Source organism: Myotis davidii, unplaced genomic scaffold, assembly GCF_000327345.1.
Source record: "Myotis davidii unplaced genomic scaffold, ASM32734v1 scaffold135, whole genome shotgun sequence".
Classification (NCBI taxonomy): domain Eukaryota; kingdom Metazoa; phylum Chordata; class Mammalia; order Chiroptera; family Vespertilionidae; genus Myotis; species Myotis davidii.
The window spans coordinates 12,340,486-12,362,204 of NW_006289813.1; the positions used below are offsets into that span (position 1 = coordinate 12,340,486).

The following is a 21,719-nucleotide window of genomic DNA, read 5'->3' on the forward strand; positions in this document are numbered from 1 at the left end:
TGCATATCTCGCTGATTAGCCAATGGGAAGGGTAGTGGTCGTACGCCAATTACCATGTTTCTCTTTTATTAGATAGGATAGTACATAGATATCTGTAGATATGGATATTATGTATTCCACACATATATAATATATACCTACATTTATTATACATATCCTTTCATCATTTCTTTTAATGGAGAAAATCACAGGTTTTTAAAAGTTACCAATAAAATAATTTTTTAAAGTATTTCATTTCTGCTGCCACACTCAAGGATGTCTTCCCATTTCCTCCCGATACCTAACAGAATGGAAGAAACCTGGAAGTGGAACAGGCAGTGGAAATATACTCACACACCTCCCAGACCCCAGGGAGGACACTGGGAGCAAAAAGAAGTTACATGACTTACCCACTGTCCACTCATTGAGTGGCAGAGCAAGGCCAGAATGTTCTACAGGATAATCATTGAAAATCAAGCTTTTAAATGAGCTGCCCAGTGGAAATCTTATTCAAAGTGTAATGAGGCATTAGTCACACATTCAAGTGTTTCTTCCTGTATTCACTGGACAAATGTTTACTGGGTGTCTTTCTTCTCTGTGCCAGGTTCTATGTTCCATACCCAGAACATAATGTTGAAGAAGGCACAGCCTGGGCACACTGGCACCTACAACCTTGGGCAGGAAAGGAAACAGCTGGTTTCAGCAGAGTTTGAGGGCAGTGGGTGCCAGAACAGCACTCAGGACTTAACCCCATTGGGGTGGGAAGGCCATGCAGGACAGCTGTCAGGAGGAGGTGATGGAGGAGGCAGTATGTGATTAGAAGTTTGAGGAAGAATTGGCAGGACAGCCTTAGGGAAGGAAGGTGAGCATGGGTGGGAACAGTATGATGGAGCCAGCAGTCCAGGTCCAAGGGCAGCAGGCTTTCCAGCGAGGAGGTGAACACAGGTGCCCAGCTGGGGCTCCATAGGATTCAGAAGAGCTGGGTCATAGGCTCAGGAGGCAGGCAGCAAAGTAAAGGAGGTGGAGTTCCCAGGAGTAATTCGATTTTGTAACATACTGGCAAGCTTCAGATTTGTCAGTAGAAGCAGTCAGCTTGGACTGACCTGATTTGGCTACTTCACCTTTTAGAAAGACCTCTGCTGCAGAAGAGAAAGGGTAAGCAAGGGGTGGACAGCAGGTAGGAAGTCCGGTAGAAGCGATCAATCATCAGAGGGTGGCACAGGTGCCAAGACCCAGATAGTGGCAGTAGGTTGGGAGAAGGTGCAGTTTCCTAGCATGAGGGACAGGAACTGCTGCTTCATTGAATGGGGGATGGCAAGAGGGAAAGGGCAGGCAAGGATGAGAGCAGGTGGCAGCTGCAGGTCCAAAAGAGCAGTAGGATGAGAGCAGGTGGCAGCTGCAGGTCCACTTTTAACTGGATTTAGGTTGGGAGGGAAGGGGCAGCTCTGGGAGGGAAATTGATGGTTTCCTTTTGGAAATGCTGCTTTGCTCGCCCCGTATGGGACAGAGACCACTGCTTGTTTGTTTTTCCAATATTTACTTTCTTCTTCTTCTATGGTAAGAGATCTTCTTAGCTGGGCACATGACCAGCATCCTTAGAAGTGAGTATATCCTTGTGACCTCTGGCCAATGGCAGGTGAGCAGAAGTCACGGTGCACTTCTGAGAGATGCCCTAGCTAGTTGTGCTCTTTTATTCTGGAAAACTGGGGGCAAGAGAGTGGTTAAATTATGGACCACATGTAGCTGTTCAGTGCATGACCTACCTAAGGATAATTCGTTTAACTTGCACACACACACAAGCATGCTTGTGTGCTCTCTGCAAGCCAATCAGAGCTCAGTCCACAGCCTGCCATCTTCTTCCTCTGAACTTAACATTTTCACAGGTCATAAGAACTTACCTACTCAGAGTAAACAAATGAATTGGGAAATACACCAAATCAAGGCTCCCTTCTACATTATGTGTATGATTAAACTTGAGTTATCATCATTTGTAACTTGCAATAAAATCTGTTAGAAGGGTCATTTTTTAATTATAGAAGCGCCACGTCACAACTTATTTATTTCTGTAAGTAGAGGTGCATATGAGATACTGAACAAGAATTATAATTTTTAACTATTTTGATATGATTCTCTCAAAGCAGACATATTAGTGGAATTTAGATGGGTGAATCCTGGAAGAATATCTACAGTCTGATTACCAAGAAGGTGTTTTCCAAAAGCAGATAAAGCTTTAAAAATATTGTGCCAAGAATATTAACGCAATCAGGTGTGCAACAAGTTTAGTCTGGCAACCTGTAGCAGACAGGCACCTTTGTGCTTGAGTGTGAGCCATGGTCATCCCATTTGAGTTACTCTTTAAAAAATATATTTTTATTATTTATTTCAGAGAGGAAGGGAGAGGGAGAGAGGGACAGAAACATCAATGATGAAAATCATTGATTGGCTGCCTTCTGCACGCCCCACACTGGGGATTGAGCCTACAACCCCGGGCATATGCCCTGACAAGGAATTGAATCATGACCTGGTTCATAGGTCAACACTCAACCACTGAGCCACACCAGCTGGGTTCATTTGAGTTACTTTTACTAAAATTCTAGGAATGTGATGGCCCTTGAGCCTTCTGCTGTGCTGACTTTGCTATACAGTTTGCTGCTTATATCCTTACTTTTTATCTGAGAGAGTTCGGGACATTGCTTGATTAGCGGAATGAGAATGAGTGCTGTTCTGCCGATTCCCTTTCCTCATGTATTATTCTTTCCCTGGAAAGTTTATGTTATGCAGAAATGATGGGTCCCTCTCGCCCTATAAACCACATTGGTGCCCATGGGGACAATTAGTGTTTGAAGGCAGGCACAGTATTTAACCAGTGTTACCTGCGGGATTGTGTCTTGGAAGGCTCTGCTCTGGAGGATGGCATCTGGCACTTCAGGTGTCAGGACAGATAAGCAGAGCTTTAAAGTTCACCTCCGCACTGCAGTGTCCTTGGATCACCCCACCCCTGCCCGCCAGCATTCAGCTTCACATTCCCAGCAATGTAAATGCCCACTTAAGGACTCAGTCATGTGCTCAGGAGAGAAATGTCACTGAGTTTCTTTTAGAAATTGCCTCAGTTCACCCCTTCTCAGAGAAAGCCTTGTGATTCGAACTGTGCCCCAGTGGTGCCCTGGGAGCACACTGTCAGGGGTTTGGACAGGATGGGTGGGAAGAGGCTGAGGTCTGCTGAGAGTGGGAGCTGTGAGACTCGCCCTAAGAGCAGTTTTGCTCTGGGGTTCAAGTGTCCCAATTCAGCACAGTTAGGAAAAAGGATCATTCTCCTTCCCAAAAAAGTTTAGAAGTTTCAATATGCCATCATCCATCACTATGGACATAATTTATAATTGGATTAGCGCATTGTTCTCTAAGATCTCTTAACTGCAGAGTCATCAAAGATGAGTGATAATTTCATTCTTTCACCTTCTATTAATGATTTACTCTCTAAAAGCATCCCTGTCATCTCATTAAGCTTATAAATCAGAGTGAGTGGAAAGAGCCACCAGTGGCTGTGAAGTCCGAAGACACCATTCTATCAGGTCTTAACTCCCTAGTGTCTACTACTCCACTTTACCCTCGCTGAGCCACTCCTATACCTTTTTTTTTTGCCAAAAATGTTTGAATTTAAATGAAACTATATGTGACCAGGGTTTGTAATATGAGAAAACAATATATGCATGCAGTGAAAGGACGCAATCTTTTATAAAAGGGAGTAGTGATTGGTTGAAGTGCATATTGGTTTTAACTTGCACAAAGCACTCTAGTTTTCCTAGACTATAAAAAAAACAAGCTGATTTTCACTCGCATGCCTACACTGGCCATTAATATGGCACCCCAAACTCTTGGGCATCCTTCTTCATCCTCCTCCCACTCATGGAAGCCACTCTTCAAGAAGATGAACTCGGTCTTCTTTGTCAAGATCCCAGTGGTCTCTCCTTACCCACAATCCTTCTTATAGTCTTGGCATCATGTTCAGATCTGAACACTTGGGTTCTTTCCTCTGTGTCACTAATTGTTTAACTCCAAAAGAGTGAGTTTCCCTGCCCGGTTTCTAAGTGGTTAGAGAGCATCAGCCTGTGGACTGAAGGGTCCTGGGTTTGATTCTGGTCAAGGGCACCTACCTTGGTTGCAGGCTCGGTCTCTGGCCAGGTTAGGGTGCATGTGGGAGGCAACCAATTGATGTGTCTCTCTCACATTGATGTTTCTCTCTGTGTGTCTCTAAGAAATCAATGGAAAAAATATTCTTGGTTGGGAATTAACAACAATCAAAAAAAAAAAAAAAGGAGAGAGAGGTAACATCTAAAAAGGGCCTCTTGTGGTTCCATAAAATGCTATGAACTTACACAGACATGGAGACCTTCAACTCACCTGGGTCAAAGGATATATTTTTTATACAAACAAACTGGGACTCAAAGGCCAGAATGATTTGGTGGAGGTTTTCTAGATGGTGGCAGAGAATGGGTAGGAACCCACATCTCCCATTTCCGTGCTGCTTCTACCACAAAGTGCTGCTGCTCTCCATCATCCATAAATATGATGACTTTATCTTTTATAAAAGTCAAAGAAAGATAAAGCAAGACCTTCCAAATAATAAGAGTATTCAGTGCCTTCTGATTGAGTGATGAGGAGCAAGATTTCTAAGGAGGGACCTGAGAGAAACAAACCAAATGTTATAATGGGAAACAGCAACAATGGCAGTTGTGCCTAGAACTTAAGTTTGGGGATATGCTGGTGATGGAGGTTGGTGCCAACGGAGATGCTTGTTCTCTGAGACCTGCAGACATGAAGCTGGCTGCAGCAGGAGATATGAGAAGGTGTTGACATATTTTCATGTTCCTGGCAGGTATTTTCTAAGAGCAGCGTTTTCAGGTTTGATTTCGAATGGACACCTGGTATTTTCATCCTGCAGGACACTATTGAAGGACATCATCTGTTTCCTCAGCACCACGTGTAACCCAATGCCTGCTCTGGGACCTGGTGTCTGTCCATTCTGCTAGCTACTTTCTATTGGAAGGAGGAACATTTATTACAATATGCCTTCTGTTCATTGTGATGTATTTGAATTGCATTTAAAATAAGAACTAAATAGAAATTTTGAAGGAGAAAAAAAAGTTTAAATTCTTATGGAAGGAGCATGTCACTGTCATCCTGCCTCTTGTAAAGTGGATTTAAATATTTATTACATGCATGGTTTATTGAAGGGATAAGATAGAATATGCATTACTGAATCTTAGTTCAAAATTTAAATAGAAGTCTTCTTTGCTTAAATTGGATTTTTCTTTCCACCAAAATAATCACAAAAATAGCATACAAATATAAAGTTATAATATCTGCTGTTTTATATTAAAAACACTTCTGAGCTCAGTGTGTCCTGAACTTGGATCGATAGTACAATGAAAAGTACTAACTCTGTAGCTCTTTTATAGGCATAATTGAAAAGAACAAATTCTAAGAAAACTATTGCTAATGAATAATAATTACAGGTTTAATAAAGGGATGTGTTGAAATGGAACCTTCAAACCAAGGCCAAGTTATTCATCAGATAACCTTTGAATATGCCAGAATTAGCCAAATTCTCTTTAATTATACAATTTTTTTTCTAGCAAGAGAAAGAAGTAATGGTATGCATCAATCAGTCTGACAACTTGATTTTCCAAAAGTCCCCTTAAGGAAGGCTTCCAATGTACTTGGAGAGGAAAGGTAACTAGGCCATATTTGGTATGGAAAGCACTTAGGTTTGTATATTATTTTCAGATAATTTGGCAGCTCACACAGCTAAATTAACAAAAAGCTAAAATATTCATGGGAATATTAACCTTGTCAGATTATGAATTGAGTCGAAATTTAGCATATTTGCCAAAATATTGGGCTTTTCTTTCAAAGTATAGCATTTTGTAAAAGAAGAAAGACAAATTTATAAGTACCTTGATTCACCACATTTGAGTGTAGGCTCCTATTCGAACCCTCCCCGGCCTTCCCGATGCAGTTTGACACTCTGTTTGAGGCAGCTCTGCCTCTGTATCTATTATTGTTCAAAAGTTTATAATGGTCTCAATTATCCATGAATAAGTGAGATCATGTTGGCTGTTACCAAAATCTTTATTCCAATCTAAATTCATATGGATTCATGAACAGTTTTAGAAAGGAAAATCTTAGCCCAGTTTAGTTTATTCAACATATATTTTTCAAGCTAGCTTTAAAAAAACCAGCCAGTCATACATCTACATTTTGGTGTAAAATATCATAATTTACAGTTGGTCATTAAATGATGCTACAGCCAGGGAGAAGAATTACTATATTCGATTCTTCTTTTTTGTTCATGAAATCTGTCTTTGGGGGTTGGCATATTCTTAATAGAGAATCCAGGAGGAAGAGAGAAGAAATTTCTTTGTTAGGTTTACCCAAAGAAGACCCTAAGAGAAGGCTCTGAGTTAGGACACTAGGTTGGGAAGTGGTTTCAGGTAGGAGAGTGAGGGAGGGAGATCAGCTATTGAAAGGGGCTGCTGGTGGCAACAGGGGCTCAGTGCTACTAGAGATCCTGGGGAAAGTGTGTAACATGCTCAGATCTCCCCAAGGAGGGTGATGGGTGCAGAAGGTGGGGACAGTTCCATCAAATTACTTTCTTATTGGTTGGGACACAGGAAACCAGATTTATAAAGAAACAGGCTGCAAGCGACCTCTAAGGAAGGCAGAGGGATTGTAGGACACTGGCAATGTTGACTACAAGAAGCATAAGTGGAAATGAAAGTAAAAGTTGGGAAAGTCTACTGGTTGCTTTAAATTCAACAGAAGACTGCACTGAGTCTTCATGCACACACGGGTTATCGTCATAAGATAGCAAAGTAGAACTAGGTCAGCTGAGCATGGTGGCCTGGTGCATTTTATTTTCCTTAGCCCTGGGCTCATCTGTCACCCATCAGAAAGAGCACAAAATTGGTCTTAATCTAGTTGAGCTGATTGTCAGACATCTCTGTAAACACATGGAATCCTCTGGGATTTCTAAATAGATAGGCTAGGTCCAGATTCATAATCTGTGTTCTACATGCTAACATTCCTTATCACCGTTTTAGAAGTTAACAAATGTGTATTCAGTGTCTATTTGCTTTGATAACGACAGAGATTTGATGGCATCTCAGAGCAACGGAAGGAAAATCAATACTCAGTTATGCCAGTTCATGGAGAACTGAGAGGTCCCTCTACAGGCACGTACTCTGTCTCCTGTTGACTTTGCATCTAACTTTACCTGGACCAGGTTGGGATGGGCTTTGGTGAGAGTCATCCCATCTCCATCAAGATGCACTCCTGGACTACCCTCTGCTCCTCAGGGGTAGTTCCCAACAGACACTCAGTGTTGTGTATAGGAGATGGAACCCTGGCCCTGTAAACCTGGGAGCAAAGCCCAGTTTCCCCTAAGCCCCTACTCTCTCACCACTTTGTTCATAAACACACACACAAAGGAGAGAGAGAAAATGTGGAAGATGGAGACATGTTTCATTCAAAAATGTGTATCAACATGGAATACCACAATAAATATTAAATCCACAATACCTGAAGAACATGGTGTTTTCTACAGTAAATTAACATTTAAAATACTCTAGGATGAATATAAACTTTCAAAGAAAGGTTGCCCGTCTGTAATACAGTATATATGTGTGTGTGTGTGTGTATATATATATATATATATATATCACATTTTTCTTGAAGAAAATGGAAAAGTACAACTCTAAATAAAATAAGTACATATTAAAATAAGTGTAATATTGCATGTTATTGTGTACTGAATATACTGAATTTAGAAACCAAACATACAAGAAAATCTCATAGCAGCTTTTTGCCTTCCACCAGTAGTTTTTTATAGATGACATTTTACAGAAGCCAATATTCCTGATATTCTGTCTTTATAATAGTTCAAAATCACTAAAGGAGATTGAATGTTCATCATAGAGGAAATGAAATAGTTGAAAATATCTATCTTATTTAGGAAATTTGTGGAGTATTGGTTGACTTTCTAAAGTGCGATAAAGCTTGTACCTTATCTCTCATATGGGCAAGCCAGCAAAAATAAGTGTTTTCTATCTTAAACCACTGGTTTCTGGCATTCTAAACTTATTTCTGCTTTACTACATTAGAATCAAAGTGGATAAATAATATCCTTGGGGAAATAACTTTGCCTTCCTTTTTTTTCTCCACACTGAAGAACACATGATTATAACTCAATAAATAAAATAACACACTCTGACCATAAATATTTTGATTTTTTTTTTAACATGTAGTCCTAGAATCTGTATTTTTAACTCATTGAAAATAGTCCTCAAATTGGCTGCGCTACAACTCGGTGATGTTTTCGAATATTACTTGGCTGCTCCCTTCGTTGTTTGAACTCTCGGTCTTCCTTCCACACCTTGTTTCAGGAGCGGCTCCTGCTGTCCCTGCTGCCAGCTCACATAGCCATGGAAATGAAAGCTGAGATTATCCAGAGGCTGCAGGGCCCCAAAGCCGGCCAGATGGAAAACACAAACAACTTTCACAACCTGTATGTCAAGCGCCACACCAACGTCAGGTATACTGCTCTGTTCTTCCTCAGCAAGTCCGGGGAGCCTGGTCGCTGCAGCAGCGACATTTTTAACTGGAAGCCCACGTCTTGCAGTAGCATGTCTCCTTTGCAATCGTTAAACCTTGGCACGTAGAGTAGTTACCCCTTCACCCACCCTTGTGCTGCCTCTTGGAGCCTTCATGTTAAGAAAACAGGATCCTCTACTTTATTGTGTTGTCCCTCTTAGCCCTGATTTCTATGCTGACCATCACAGAAGAGGGATAGGTGGACAGTGGCCCTTATTCCGGGAACTCCACGGTCTGATCTCATGTTCCCTGGAGCCCAGGACACTCAGCCTTGCAGGGAGATTGGAGGACGGGTCGGTGGGCTCTCAGTACAAGGACTAGTTCTCACAGTGGGCTTGACAGACAGGCCTCAGAGAAGCCAGCACTTTCTAGGGAATCTAGATGTTCATCAGGAATGTAGGGTTTCCGGGATGTGGTCAATCAGTGACCAACATCCCAGGAGACTGATGTGCAGCTTAATTATAGTCAAAGTTATTGCTTTTCAAAGTCTGGCACAGTCATATCTCCTCGGGAAACATTCCTGGAATCACAGTCCCTAGAATCAGATGGGATTGGGGTCAGGAAGGGAAACCCTGTGGGGCAGCTTGTTCTCATCCATGTCTTTGTCCTCATTCATTATGTTTTGATGTTAATACTTCAGCTGTCAGAGTTACCCACCACCCTCTTCAATAGTTCAATCATAACAACTATAAACAACCAAAATTTGTTGAGCATTAACTAGAATTGGGATAATTGGGATCAACCTGTTCTGCCCCACATCCAGACTCTTTCCAATGCATGATGCTGCCTTCTAGTGTGGTTGCTTTGGGTCAAGGATTTTTGAAACTCATTAATAAGAAATAAATTTAATTGCAAAATAAATGCATTGCTGAAACAAATTTCACTTTGACAACAGATTTTAGAAAAGGTGCACGGAGCTAGTGATATACATAGAAATGCTTATTGAGAAGGAGATAATAGAAAAATGGTTGCATATTAAGTAAGAACCGTGAAAGCACCTTTGGATAAATGAAGAATCGGGAGTGATTTTTTTTAAGTCCCACCATTTGGGGAGATAGATTAAAAATTTAAGAATATTTACACATGTTAAGGAGTAAAATTGTTTAAAATACTATCTTCAGGTTCTTAAGTGTTTTACATACATAACTAAAGAAAAAAAAACATTTGCCGTATCTGACAAGGTATATTATACTAGAATGAACCTCTTCCAACCTTGACTGTCTGAGAGTCAACGATGCCCTTCCCATTTAAGGAAATACTTTTAAGTCACATATCAGTTATTCAAAACATGTGAAGATCCATGCAACTATATCTAACCAGGATCACAAGAATATCTGTAAGTAGTTATGACACAATGCAGGAACCAACAGACCTATAAAAATGACTAAAGATAACCACCAACTTCAGGTTTCTCCTGCTATGAATTATCAGTTTCTGTGTAATGAATTGTCCCCAAAATGTAGTGACTTAAAACACGAATAAATATTGTCTCCCAGTTTCTATGAGTGGGAATTTGGGAGCACTTTAGCCGGATGACCAGTAGTTGTTGGTCATTTCTGTGGTACCCCACCTGGTGTGGGAGGGGACAGTACAGGTGTGAGCAGCAGGAGGTGAGGATCCCTGGGGTCACCTTGGAAACTGACTGCCTCCCTGGCTAAGGCAAAGGGTTGAGAAAGCAGCTTCAATGCCTTAATTTCCCTCACACATTATCTGGAATATGTCTGCAATATTGAATTAAATTTAAATTCATAAAATATAATTGGAACCCAAAAGTAACTTAAATACTTAAAAATGTAAAACCTTAAATAGCATGAAATAGCAATTTTTTAAAAAAATATGAAGACCTGGCTTTTTCATCCTGAAACAGGACATGTACAAGCAAAGAAGCAGGTAACACAGATAATACCTGAGTGTTTTGGGGTTTTTCTTTTAATGAGGATTAGTAGGTTATAGATAGTACCAAGGAGATCAGTTACTTGCTTTTAGTTCTGCTTTGACTACTCATTCAACAAAACATTTATTCTCCATTAATAATAATTACTAGCTCTTTGTTATGCAATGATAATAACAATAATGATGATAAGGAAACAGCAAGGAGGGGGAGGAAAAGACCATTTATAGCCATAAAGGTAAGAACTACCAGCTGCTTCCTGAATCTTCCTGGTCTTCCTCCACGTCCCTCTCACTGGTGCTGAAACATCACAAACCCATCAGATCTTTGAAACTAGACAGACATGGCTCTTAGCCCAATGCCACCGTCCACCTCTGAAATGACCTTTCTGCCTTTCAGAGCTCAGATTCTGGAGATTTTTCCACTCTCTCTGACTAATCTTTATTTCCTCACTCTGCACAAATCAACACTCTCTGCCTTTAACCTCCCCATGTCACAGAACTCATTCTTGCTAAATTCACCAACTGTGTTGTCCCAGATCTGTGTTTGTCATACTTCCACACCCTTCTCTCAATGACTGCTCCGTTCTCGTGGCCCTTGAACTCACAGAATTCCCCCACCCCTCATTTTCCAGACATCCTATCCCCTTTGTTTTATTTCTACAGTTTCCTTGGTGATTTTCTCTTCCCTAAATCTAACTCTCCTGTAAAATTAGTGTCTTCAGAGCTCTCCCCTCACTCTTTGTGTTCTCTCCAGCCCTCTCCCCGGATTTAATTAGCATCCACGTGTGCTGAGACACAGAACACAACCATAGTTTTCCGTACTCATCTACCTAATGGGCGTCTTCCCCTTGGGTGTTCTGCAGACGCCACCATCCAACTCCGTACAACCAAAGCTGAATCAGACATCTTCCCCTGCTTTGATTTGTCCCACTGGCACGAAGGGAAGCTGCACTGTCATTCCTTAAGAATGACTTTCCTGGACTCCTCACCGTCTAATGCCCACCTCCTGCCCAACCCCTCCTTCTCCCCGCACCCCCCCCCCCAACACACACACACCATTCCTTCTTATAGCAGCCTGTTGCTTTCTTTTATAGAACTTATTATCATTGTATTGGACATTTTAGGTATCTTTATTTGTTTAATTCATCACCCAACTAAACTCTGAGCTTTAGGAAGATGTACCCTAACTGTTTCATCCCCGCAGATAGTAAGTAATCCAGAATCTTTTGGTAAGAAGACTTTCTTTAAGAAGATTATTATTCCAGGAATTTTTAAATGAATAAAAACAGGAATTTGGCTTTTATTATTTTACTGTTTCTACTTTTAGGAATTCTTATAGTACAAATTTATGTAACAGATGGAAGCATACCTATTTGATATCAGGATTAGGACAGTGTAATGGACTGTCAGGATGACTACTAAATAAACCAGAGGGAGAGAGGGGCTGAACCTGAAAGAGACAGGTGATCAGTAAGAATAGACTAGAATAGGAAAAGTACATCATGTGACTTTCTAACTATGAAAATTTAACATAAAAATGTACTGGGAACGTTTAGCAAAGTGTTTTTGTATTCCCTTTCCAGGGAAATGACGTTTTTCTTCTGAAAATAAAAAATGAAAAAAGAGTATATACTCTTTGAATAGAAAAATCTAGCATTACCTTCTTAATGAATATAAACTTGCAAACACTGCCCCCCTTTGTTCATTCCCACAGCATCCTCTATGCTGACATTGTTGGGTTCACCCGACTGGCCAGTGACTGCTCCCCAGGAGAACTGGTCCACATGCTGAACGAACTTTTTGGGAAGTTTGATCAAATTGCAAAGGTAAGTATTAGTTATTCCCTTTCACTTTGAAGATATATAAAAATGTGGCTTTCTTTTCCTCTGGCCCCTTATCAACTTTTTACTGTTTTACAGAAAGCCTCCTTTAGGAATGTTGTTTGTAAATGTGTTGGATTTATTTGCCATTGAGCCCTCCTGATAAGTCTCAAGCCTAACTCAAGGGTGAGAAATGCCATAGCATGTAATTAACACATTTTCATCTATTTTTAAAACTTCTACTTATATATACTTCAGCACACATATAATAAATACATTTTGAATGATGAGATTTAAGTTGCATATCTCTGTGCACTATGCTACTTGAAGGTCCCTTTTTAGGCATTTTGATGTCAAGGAGCTGGAAACATGGTTTCCTCTCATCCAGTTATAACTATCATGTTGTAACTATCATGTTGTAACTATCATGTTGTAACTATCATGTATTCTCATTTTTAAGAAGCATCCTAAAAGAGCCCCTAAAATAGGATGCATAACTTCTCCCTAAGCCCTTTGTTTACTATTGTCTCACTTTAATTCATTGATTCTTGTGCCATTCAAGAAAAAAACAAGTTCAGTAGTTGCTATTTATATGTTCATTTATAAGAAGTTTTATAGAGAAGGAATGATGACAAGTGATCTAAAAACATATTAAACCTTATTTATTGGAACTGTTAGGGTTTGTGGTGGGAATATTGATAAAACATTTTCTCTCCCCTTTCCTCTCTCTGAAATTGATAACGATAATAATAATAAACTATAGAAAAACAGAGCTAAAGCCAGCACACTTTTTTACTTCAAAACATATTACAAAGCTACAGCAATAAAAACAGTGTGATACTGGCATAAAAACACACATGTAGGCCAATAAAATAGAATAGAGGGCTTAGAAATAAACGCAGGCATATATGGTCAACTAATCTTCGATAAGTGTGTCAAGAATTCACTATGCTTAATATTTCAGATTTCTGTATTCTAGATTGAGAATATCTATGCAGGAAATATGAGAGGGTAGCCTTATCAAAAAAAATATTTGTTTGCCTTTTTATTACTTAGGATACTGTTATCAGGAATTACTAGCACACCATCAATAGTTCTGTAGATAAGCATCAAAGTACAACCACTCTCCATCAAAGAAAGAATTATGAAAAATCTTCTATAAACCTATAATATGCTTTAGAACAAAAAAAATTTTATATTCATTTTATTATGTCAAATGTGTTCAATTTATACATAAGTCTGAGTTGGTGTTAGGAGGAAAAGAAAATATGTGTTTGGTTTTACTTTTGGACTTTTTTATTTTAGTGAAGAGTCTATAAGCTAGATGGAAAGATTAGAAGTAAGTATAAGATTGAAGCATATGAATGAAGTTGATCTCCATATTATAAAAACAACCCAGACAAGAAAAATGATGAGTTAGTCTAACTTTATAGTTAACTGATTGAATCTGTCAGAATTGTTTTACTTATTTTTTATTGGTTGATTTTAGAGAGAAAGAAAAGAGTTGGGAGAGAGAGAGATTTATTATTCTATTTATTTATGCATTCATTGGTTGATTCTTGTATATGCCCTGACCTGGGATCTAACCTGCAACCTTAGCGTACTAGGACAATGCTCTAACCAACTGAGTTACCCAACCAGGGCAGAATTGTTTTAAATTACTTGACAGTAATGAATGGTGCTTTATTATATGATGGAAATGTATATCAGAAGCTACATGTCTGCAGGTAAGAACCTTTAATATAAACAAAGACTGTGAGCATAGTAGGGAATGACATCAATTCTAATTCCAGTGACGTTCTGGTCATCATTTTCTGCCCTGGAAGATTCTATTCTGCATAGAATGTTTCATTTTAGCATCAATGTTTGGGGATGTTTACACTAAGGAGAATGAGTATTAAGTAGAAATATTTCCAAAACATTCTCTGTTTCCCCTTTCATTCCCTTTCCCTTCTTCTCCTACTTTGGCAAATGGGCATGTGAGTGATGGTGACTCATTCTTGATGGGTAGTGAAAAGAAACCCAACTTGTTCTCATTTCTCTCCCCATGAATCCTACTCACTCTGTCAGTAGGATTAGCTCTTGATGATATTCTGCAAATTTAAATTCTCATATAAGTGCTTTAATGCAACTGAAATTCTGTGAATTTTTTTTTCTTCCAGGAGAATGAATGTATGAGAATAAAAATTTTAGGAGATTGCTACTACTGTGTGTCTGGACTCCCAATATCACTTCCCAACCATGCCAAAAATTGTGTGAAAATGGGACTGGATATGTGTGAAGCCATAAAGTAAGTGTAATGCTTAGTAAGATCTTCTTTAAACAGTTTAATAATTTTAGCTGCAGTTCTCAGATGCCACTATCTGTATTTATCAGTCTACTGGCATTAAATGCATTATTGTACATTTAAATGTAAACATGCAGGGATGGGGGGGCGGTAATGTGGGGATAAAGACACATATGTAATAGCTTAATCAATAAAGAGATTAAAAATAAATAAATAAATAAAAATAAATGTAAACATGCAGAGACCTATTTACTGGTATGTGAGTAACTTGATCCAAAGTATGACTTTTCTGAGTATTTTGTATTATTATTTTTAGCCTTAGATTTTTTGCAAAACTGAGTTAGAAATCTATGGAAAAGGACAACTTTGGGTTTTTTCAAAAGTGATTTTTAGAAATTTAAATATCTTCTCTGATCATAGGGAAACTGCACTCTTAGGATCCCTCGTGATTTCTGACAGATAATATGGCTACACGCAAATTGTAAGAAAGAAAGTAGTTTTATCACCAGGCAGCAATTCATATACAAACCCAGCCCAAAACTACTTCAGCTAGTCAACAATTCCCAGCTCTGTGTGGTTTCAGTTATATGTCACCTACTTGGCTCCTATACAGCTCACAAAGTGATCCTTAATAGGTTGTTTTGTTACACCCCCCAATAAAGGGCATCAGAGCCAATTTCAGGAATTCTTTGTTCTCTTTCACATGCCAAGGCAAGCATTTCATTCCTATTTATTAAAGCATAAGGTGAGGATGAATAAAGGAATTTTAAATTTTTAAGATGGTGAGGAGAAACCACACACTTGGCATCGGAATTTTGCCAGATCATCTCAGGGGTTGTCACAGGAACCAGAAACATGGGTCTGTGAACGTTTGCCTGTGTTTTCCCCTCCGTGTGTGGATCCACACTCACTTACTCAGCTCCTCGTCCCCAGTTTGCGGAGGCTCCATGGCGGAAGCACTTCAGCTGCAGTTTTGGAATGTTCCCAAGGCTTAGAGAGTGGTGTGTGTTTTTCCTGTCATGAGAATGCAAACTGTTCTTAATCAAGGAAGTGATATTCAGGATCCTGATGTTGTAAGTCATTAAGGTTCCTCTTAAACTAGAAAATGTGTCTACTGCTGTTGCAAGTTTTAAGCAATTGCTTCACCATTTTTCTATAGATCACATAGATTGCATCTGCATGCATTAAAACACTTGGTCAGTGAATTCATTTCAACCTTTGACCAACTCATTTTTTTTCTACAAAAGATACATAGGACTTGGAGACTATTTTAAAGAGTCAAATCATCAACCAGTCAATTCTGTCACAATGGCCATTGTAGAGTGTCTTCCCTTTTTATGCCCTCCCGGCTCTCTGCTGACCATGTTTCGGTACAGAAGTGCCACATGGTTGGAACTATTCTCCCTCCATGAGGTAAAATCTTAAGAACAATTATGGTTTACAATAAATTATTTATCTCCCAAAGATGAAACAAAGTAAATTCTTCCAAGATGACCCAGGTCAAATAATAAACTTGTATCTTGTATTGAGTGTCTACATTGCCCCAGGCCCTGAATCCACTCATGGGTATACAAACCATTTGGACAAGGTCTGTGTCTTCTCGGGGCTGACACTCTGAGAGCAGGTGTGAACACAAACGGGGGTGTCAGCTGAGCTCTGGGAGGTTGGAGGACCTAGGAAGGGTTCCTATATCAACCAGAAAGCCTTCCTGGATGAGAAGGGCATGCCTAAGCCACCGATGGAAGAACAATGCAAACTGGCCCTGTGACACACACACCCTGTCAAAGAAAGGAGCCTCAAGGGAGTGGGGAGCAGAGAGAGGAATCATCATGAGCAAAGACCCAGAGGTGAGGACCATACAGTGCCTGGGCTGCCATAGCACTCTTTGCTGATGGAGGCAGTGTCAGGGGCAGATCTTCTAGTTATGTAAATGTTCTGGCTCTCCCTGTGGGCAGGAATGAAGGGTTTGGATGGCCTGCATTGTTTGTTGTCTTGGTGGGGGGGGTAGGTGGGGGGTACCATAAAAGAAGATAGAGTGAGAAGAAGGGCAGGGAAAGAAAGGAAGAGAAGGGATGGGAAGGGAATAACTTGCTATTTTTTTTTTTCAGGAGGCCATTTATTTTTACATTGTAGGTTTGTTTCTTTTTATCATTTTTAGCAAACACCAACGGTGTCATTTTACCATTTAAGCATGACATCTATGCCTAGTCTTTTTGAGCCGTTTAAGTTTCATTTACTGCAGCCACACCTTGTAACCCTTCCTCTTTGCTGTGTGGCAACCAACATCATTGTTTCTTTTCACATAGCGTCTGGAGGGGTTCTCTCCGGGTAACTAGGGACACCTTCCTGTGTGCTTCTTTTGCAATAACATTTTAATTGATTAATGTACTTAGCTGGCAGAAATAAATAAGCATTGCCAAGCATTTTCCCTTAAAGGAAATTTTTCCTTTGTCTCTGTTAATGAGTTGAAGACTGTCCTAAGGTATTTTTAACAGCTGTTAGAAGGAAAGCCTTGGGGGGATTGGGTGACAAAGTTGAAGGGATTAAATAAAAACCTCATAGACACAGACAACAGTATGATGATTACCAGGGGGCAAGTTAGGGTGGGGAGTGGGTAGAAGAGGGTGAAGAAGAATAATCAGAAAGAAAAACCATTTTCTGGCTCAAGGCAGTAATCTTCTGCTACAGAAGAATTCGTGACAATATTTCCAACAGTCTGAGAAATTCTGAATAATAACATGCCCTGAAAATTGGCCAAGGGTTAAAGGAAGGAGAGGCTGTTCCTGGATGGTGATGTAAGTTTCCTTCTTTTTAGGAAAGTGAGAGATGCTACTGGCGTTGATATCAACATGCGCGTGGGAGTGCACTCCGGGAATGTCCTCTGCGGTGTGATTGGCCTGCAGAAGTGGCAGTACGATGTGTGGTCGCATGACGTTACCTTGGCCAATCACATGGAAGCTGGAGGGGTCCCAGGGTAAGGCCTGACATTGGATTTCTCTATTTACGTTGGCTGCATGGTTAGAAATGATAGGTCAGAAGGTTAATAACTTACTTCTCAGTGTTGGATGGTATTCATGTCCTACAGCCTCTTACATTAATCAGATAAACATGACCTGTCAAGTCCCAATTCCACCACCCCCGTGACCCATGGTTAAAGACTGTGGATATCAGATTCTAATTATAGACTTTTACTTATTTGCAAATGTATGAATAGGGACATAAGTTGAAGATGTTTTATACTGCAGTGCAGATATGGCATTTCTCTATTATTGGTGACCTCTGAAACCAGTACTATTAAAATGAGAAAACTGTGGCACCCGTCTCTGGTTAGAGCGTATTTCAGACAAGAGATTTCCAATCCAAGTACTTTAGAGAAAAATGAGAGCAAACTTTGAGAAAGAAAACTCCTATTTGTATACAGATCAGCATGCTTTCTAAAATGCCTCTGGCAGGCATTTCAGAAAATATCCTTATATACAAAAATTCTTTATTCTCAAGCTTCCTTTACTGTTATTCACCACACCCACCAGACACATTTCTGTGAGTGCAGTCACCTCCCAGTAGGAGTAGCTCCTGACCTCCAGAAGCATCTTTCTAAAGCCCTAGTTAATAGACTGTCAGCCTTATCACAGTCCATTTTCCCAAGAACATACAGCCTTCCCTTCATTTCTGAAGTCACAGAAATAATCTCCCTCCTTATCTATCTTGACTGTGGTTTTAAATGGAATTTCAGACGTGTCCATATTTCTTCTGTCACCCTGGAGCATCTGAATGGAGCTTACAAAGTGGAGGAAGGGGACGGTGACATCAGGGACCCATATTTAAAGCAGCACCTGGTGAAAACCTACTTTGTAATCAACCCCAAGGTCAGTATAGTAAAGAGTCTATACTGTAATTGGCCTATGACTTCTGTGATTAAAAGGCAGAGGAGCAAATTACTTGAATAAGTAAGTGTTTCCGTTAAATAAGTCTTTGCCTCTAAAATAGCTTTAAATGCATATGGCATTTTAATTATGGAACGTGTTTTAAATAATGCATTGAAATGTATTTATTAAAGAAACAATTGAAATAATTGCTCTCTGTGACAGGGTTGTATTGTTAGTCAATGTATATGTTAATTTGTGGTGCTTCTGGGAGCAGCCTGACAGATGGGAAATTAAAGAGAAATATTTTGCTTAGGCCCTCAGATGATAAAAAATCGAATGAGATAGAATAGGATAAACATATAAGAAAGGGAATAAAAGGAATTTCTAAAATATTAACAATAAAGTATCACATATATATTCATGCGAGGACAGGGGTATACAGACACGTTTAACTTTCATACAGTAACACCCTCTGTTACTGGAAGACCTTCCCACCCATCCAGAAGACGGGGACCCGACTCCTCCTCTGTTCATGCCACATGTCCTCCAGAATGAGGGCCTTAGAGCCCTCATGTCCTTTAGCCTCTCAACTCCTGACAAATGAGTGTTATTGCTATTTAAAGATTCAGATTCCAAGACTCTGAGTGTTTATGTAACTTATCCTAAATCACACAGCTTTAAATGGTGCAAATATAAGCAAGAAACACTCCTAAACTGTCAAAACCAGTATCATAAAGTCAACAGGATCAAATGTGTGGATGTGTGGATATCTACTCATGGTGGTCTCCTTCAGACCCTAGGTTTACCTTTGGTGGCAAACTTTAGTTCATTGTGACAAGCAGGAAAAACTGTGGGATGATGGGGGGAGAGGGTACCATAAGGAAAAGGCAAAAAAATAGAACATGAAAACGTTGTGTTCAGGCAAAGGACACCAAATCATGGGTAGGTAAGACCATTTAGCATTAGAAAATAGCTTCAATCTCTATTCCCGTCACTTCAGTGAAACTCACCATCAAGAAAAAGTTAGAACAGATCAGCATATCTGTTTAAAAATTTACTTTATAAAAATGTTTATTAAAATGGCTGTTTTTCCTAAGTTTAAATTACAGGTAACTTTTGCTGCCTGGGGGAAAAAATGACTCAGCTCAAACAGCTTATAACACTGCCTGTCAGTAGGACTGAAGGAGTGAGGGCAGAAGCCATAGAGGTGAAGGGGTGATGTTAGAGGAAGATGCTTAGTCAAGGGAAACTTCTTGATGGGGTGGAGCAGGAAGGAGAGGTTGTGCAGCTTTCCCATGCCAAGTGTAATAATTAGTTCCTCACCCCAAGGGAGAACGACGGAGTCCCCAGCACCTCTTCAGAACTCGTCACACCCTCGATGGAGCCAAGATGAGGGCCTCTGTGCGCATGACCCGGTACCTGGAGTCCTGGGGGGCGGCCAAGCCCTTTGCACACCTGCACCACAGAGACAGCATGACCACAGAGAACGGCAAGATCAGCACCACGGTATGTCCTCCACGTTCCAAAGCATCTTAGCACTAAATGAAGGCTTGTTTCCCAAACCAAAAGGCATCGCCTGCCAAAATAACTGCAAATGAAGCAAGTTTACCATCTCTGACATCTCGGAGAGGCCCCTTTAAAATAGCTATTAGGATATGAATGAGTGCCAACCCCACATTGCCAGGGCTTTTAACCCAGAGCGATTTTGCATCAGAACTTTATAACCCTAAGACTGCATTATTGACAACTGACCGTAGCAACTGAATACAGTTGAACTTTTTTGAAAATCCAGGTTTGTGTTTTGTGCTTTGTTTTTGCCATCATTCAGTAGAAAACCTGAGCATCTTAATAAAAGAACAGTGGAGGCATAATGTCCTTGGAGTTTGAGCAGCATTATTAAGATGGTCTCTTCATCACCCAAATATTCAGGCTGTGGTGGCAGCAATGTACATGCTATTGTTGTAGTTCCTTGTTTATATCACTCCAACTTCCATCAGAGAATAAAGTCTCAAGGTTCTTTACAACAGGGACATTTTCAATAAGAGGGCTGCAATGCAGATAGAAAATAGAAAGAACCATAGAGGAGAGAGAAATAAATATAATTAAGCACTTAGACTAATCCCAATGGTATCATTAGATTTTAACATGATCTCTGAGTAAAATTAACTCTAATAGCGATGGAGTTGGGGTAAAGAAAGGAAATGGAATGTTATGTATTTTCCATTACTTCTGAGAAGAAACATACCAGGTTGTCAGGTGAAAGTGGGCATTTCCAGTCTTCCTGTGTCCCAAACCTCCCAGCATGTCACAATGACACACCAACATTTATCTTCCAAAGACAATGGAAGAACAATGCAAACGGGCCCTACAGGTACTACAGGCACTACAGGTAGAGCTCAGCATTCTTGTTTGTCTTAGTTATGTTTCTCCTCTCTTCTTCCCTTGTTCTTTTTCAAAGTAAAAAATGAATGTGGCTTGACAGAAGACTATGACCTACCAGACCATCAGTAAAGGAGACCACAGGACAAGTCCTAGAGGAATTTGTATTCTATTGGGAAGAGAGAGAATATAAGTAGGAAACAAAGGAACATGATCATCTTAGGAGCTGCAGAAGGCCACGATAAAGATAAAATGGAGTGCTGTTCATGAGAGTGCATGGGTGATTACTCTCGGTAGGAAGGCTGGGGACGTCTCAGAGAAGGAGAGGAGGAAATTAGGAAAGGAGGTGGCAGAACAATAAATTCAGTGGTTCTAAGAGGGAAATGAATGTGGTCAGAGAAGATCCTGTGTGGCTGTAGTGTCATCAACAATGAGCAAACAAACAGGCTGAGATGCACTAAGGTAACTCTGTTTAATTCACTCTACTAGTAAGTATAGTGGGTGGTCACTAGAGGATCTTAAGTGAGGAACGGGCATGGTAGAATGTGCTTTGCAATTATGGAGCAAGAGTGCAGGGGACCAAGTGAGAATGATGCTCACTTATGCTAAGATTTTAGTAGTGTATACAGTGAGAAGCAAATTCAAGGTCTACTTTGAATGTAGAGCAAATCAGACTGTGGTGGAGTGGATATGTGTGAAAACGAAGATCAAAGATGAATTCCCACTTCTTTTAGTGGCACAGCTAAAGAATGATGATGACATTAACTGTGATGACAAATGCTATAGGGAAATCAAGAGATTTAAAATGGAAAAATCGCCGAGACTGGTTTGGCTCAGTGGATAGAG

At 40.0% G+C, this 21,719-nt stretch overlaps 1 protein-coding gene across 10 annotated transcripts in view; it reads left to right on the plus strand.

Annotated features, from left to right (window-relative positions):
- ADCY2 (adenylate cyclase 2 (brain)) overlaps positions 1–21,719 on the plus strand; it is a 282,664-nt gene that overhangs the window by 178,040 nt on the left and 82,905 nt on the right. For all 10 annotated transcript variants that reach the window (XM_015563100.1, XM_006762472.1, XM_015563093.1 and 7 more), the window contains 6 exons: positions 8,421–8,569; positions 12,236–12,347; positions 14,504–14,631; positions 17,444–17,602; positions 18,362–18,494; positions 19,824–20,000. In XM_015563100.1, the coding sequence (XP_015418586.1) occupies positions 8,421–8,569; positions 12,236–12,347; positions 14,504–14,631; positions 17,444–17,602; positions 18,362–18,494; positions 19,824–20,000 (858 nt within the window). The remainder of the gene's footprint in view (positions 1–8,420; positions 8,570–12,235; positions 12,348–14,503; positions 14,632–17,443; positions 17,603–18,361; positions 18,495–19,823; positions 20,001–21,719) is intronic.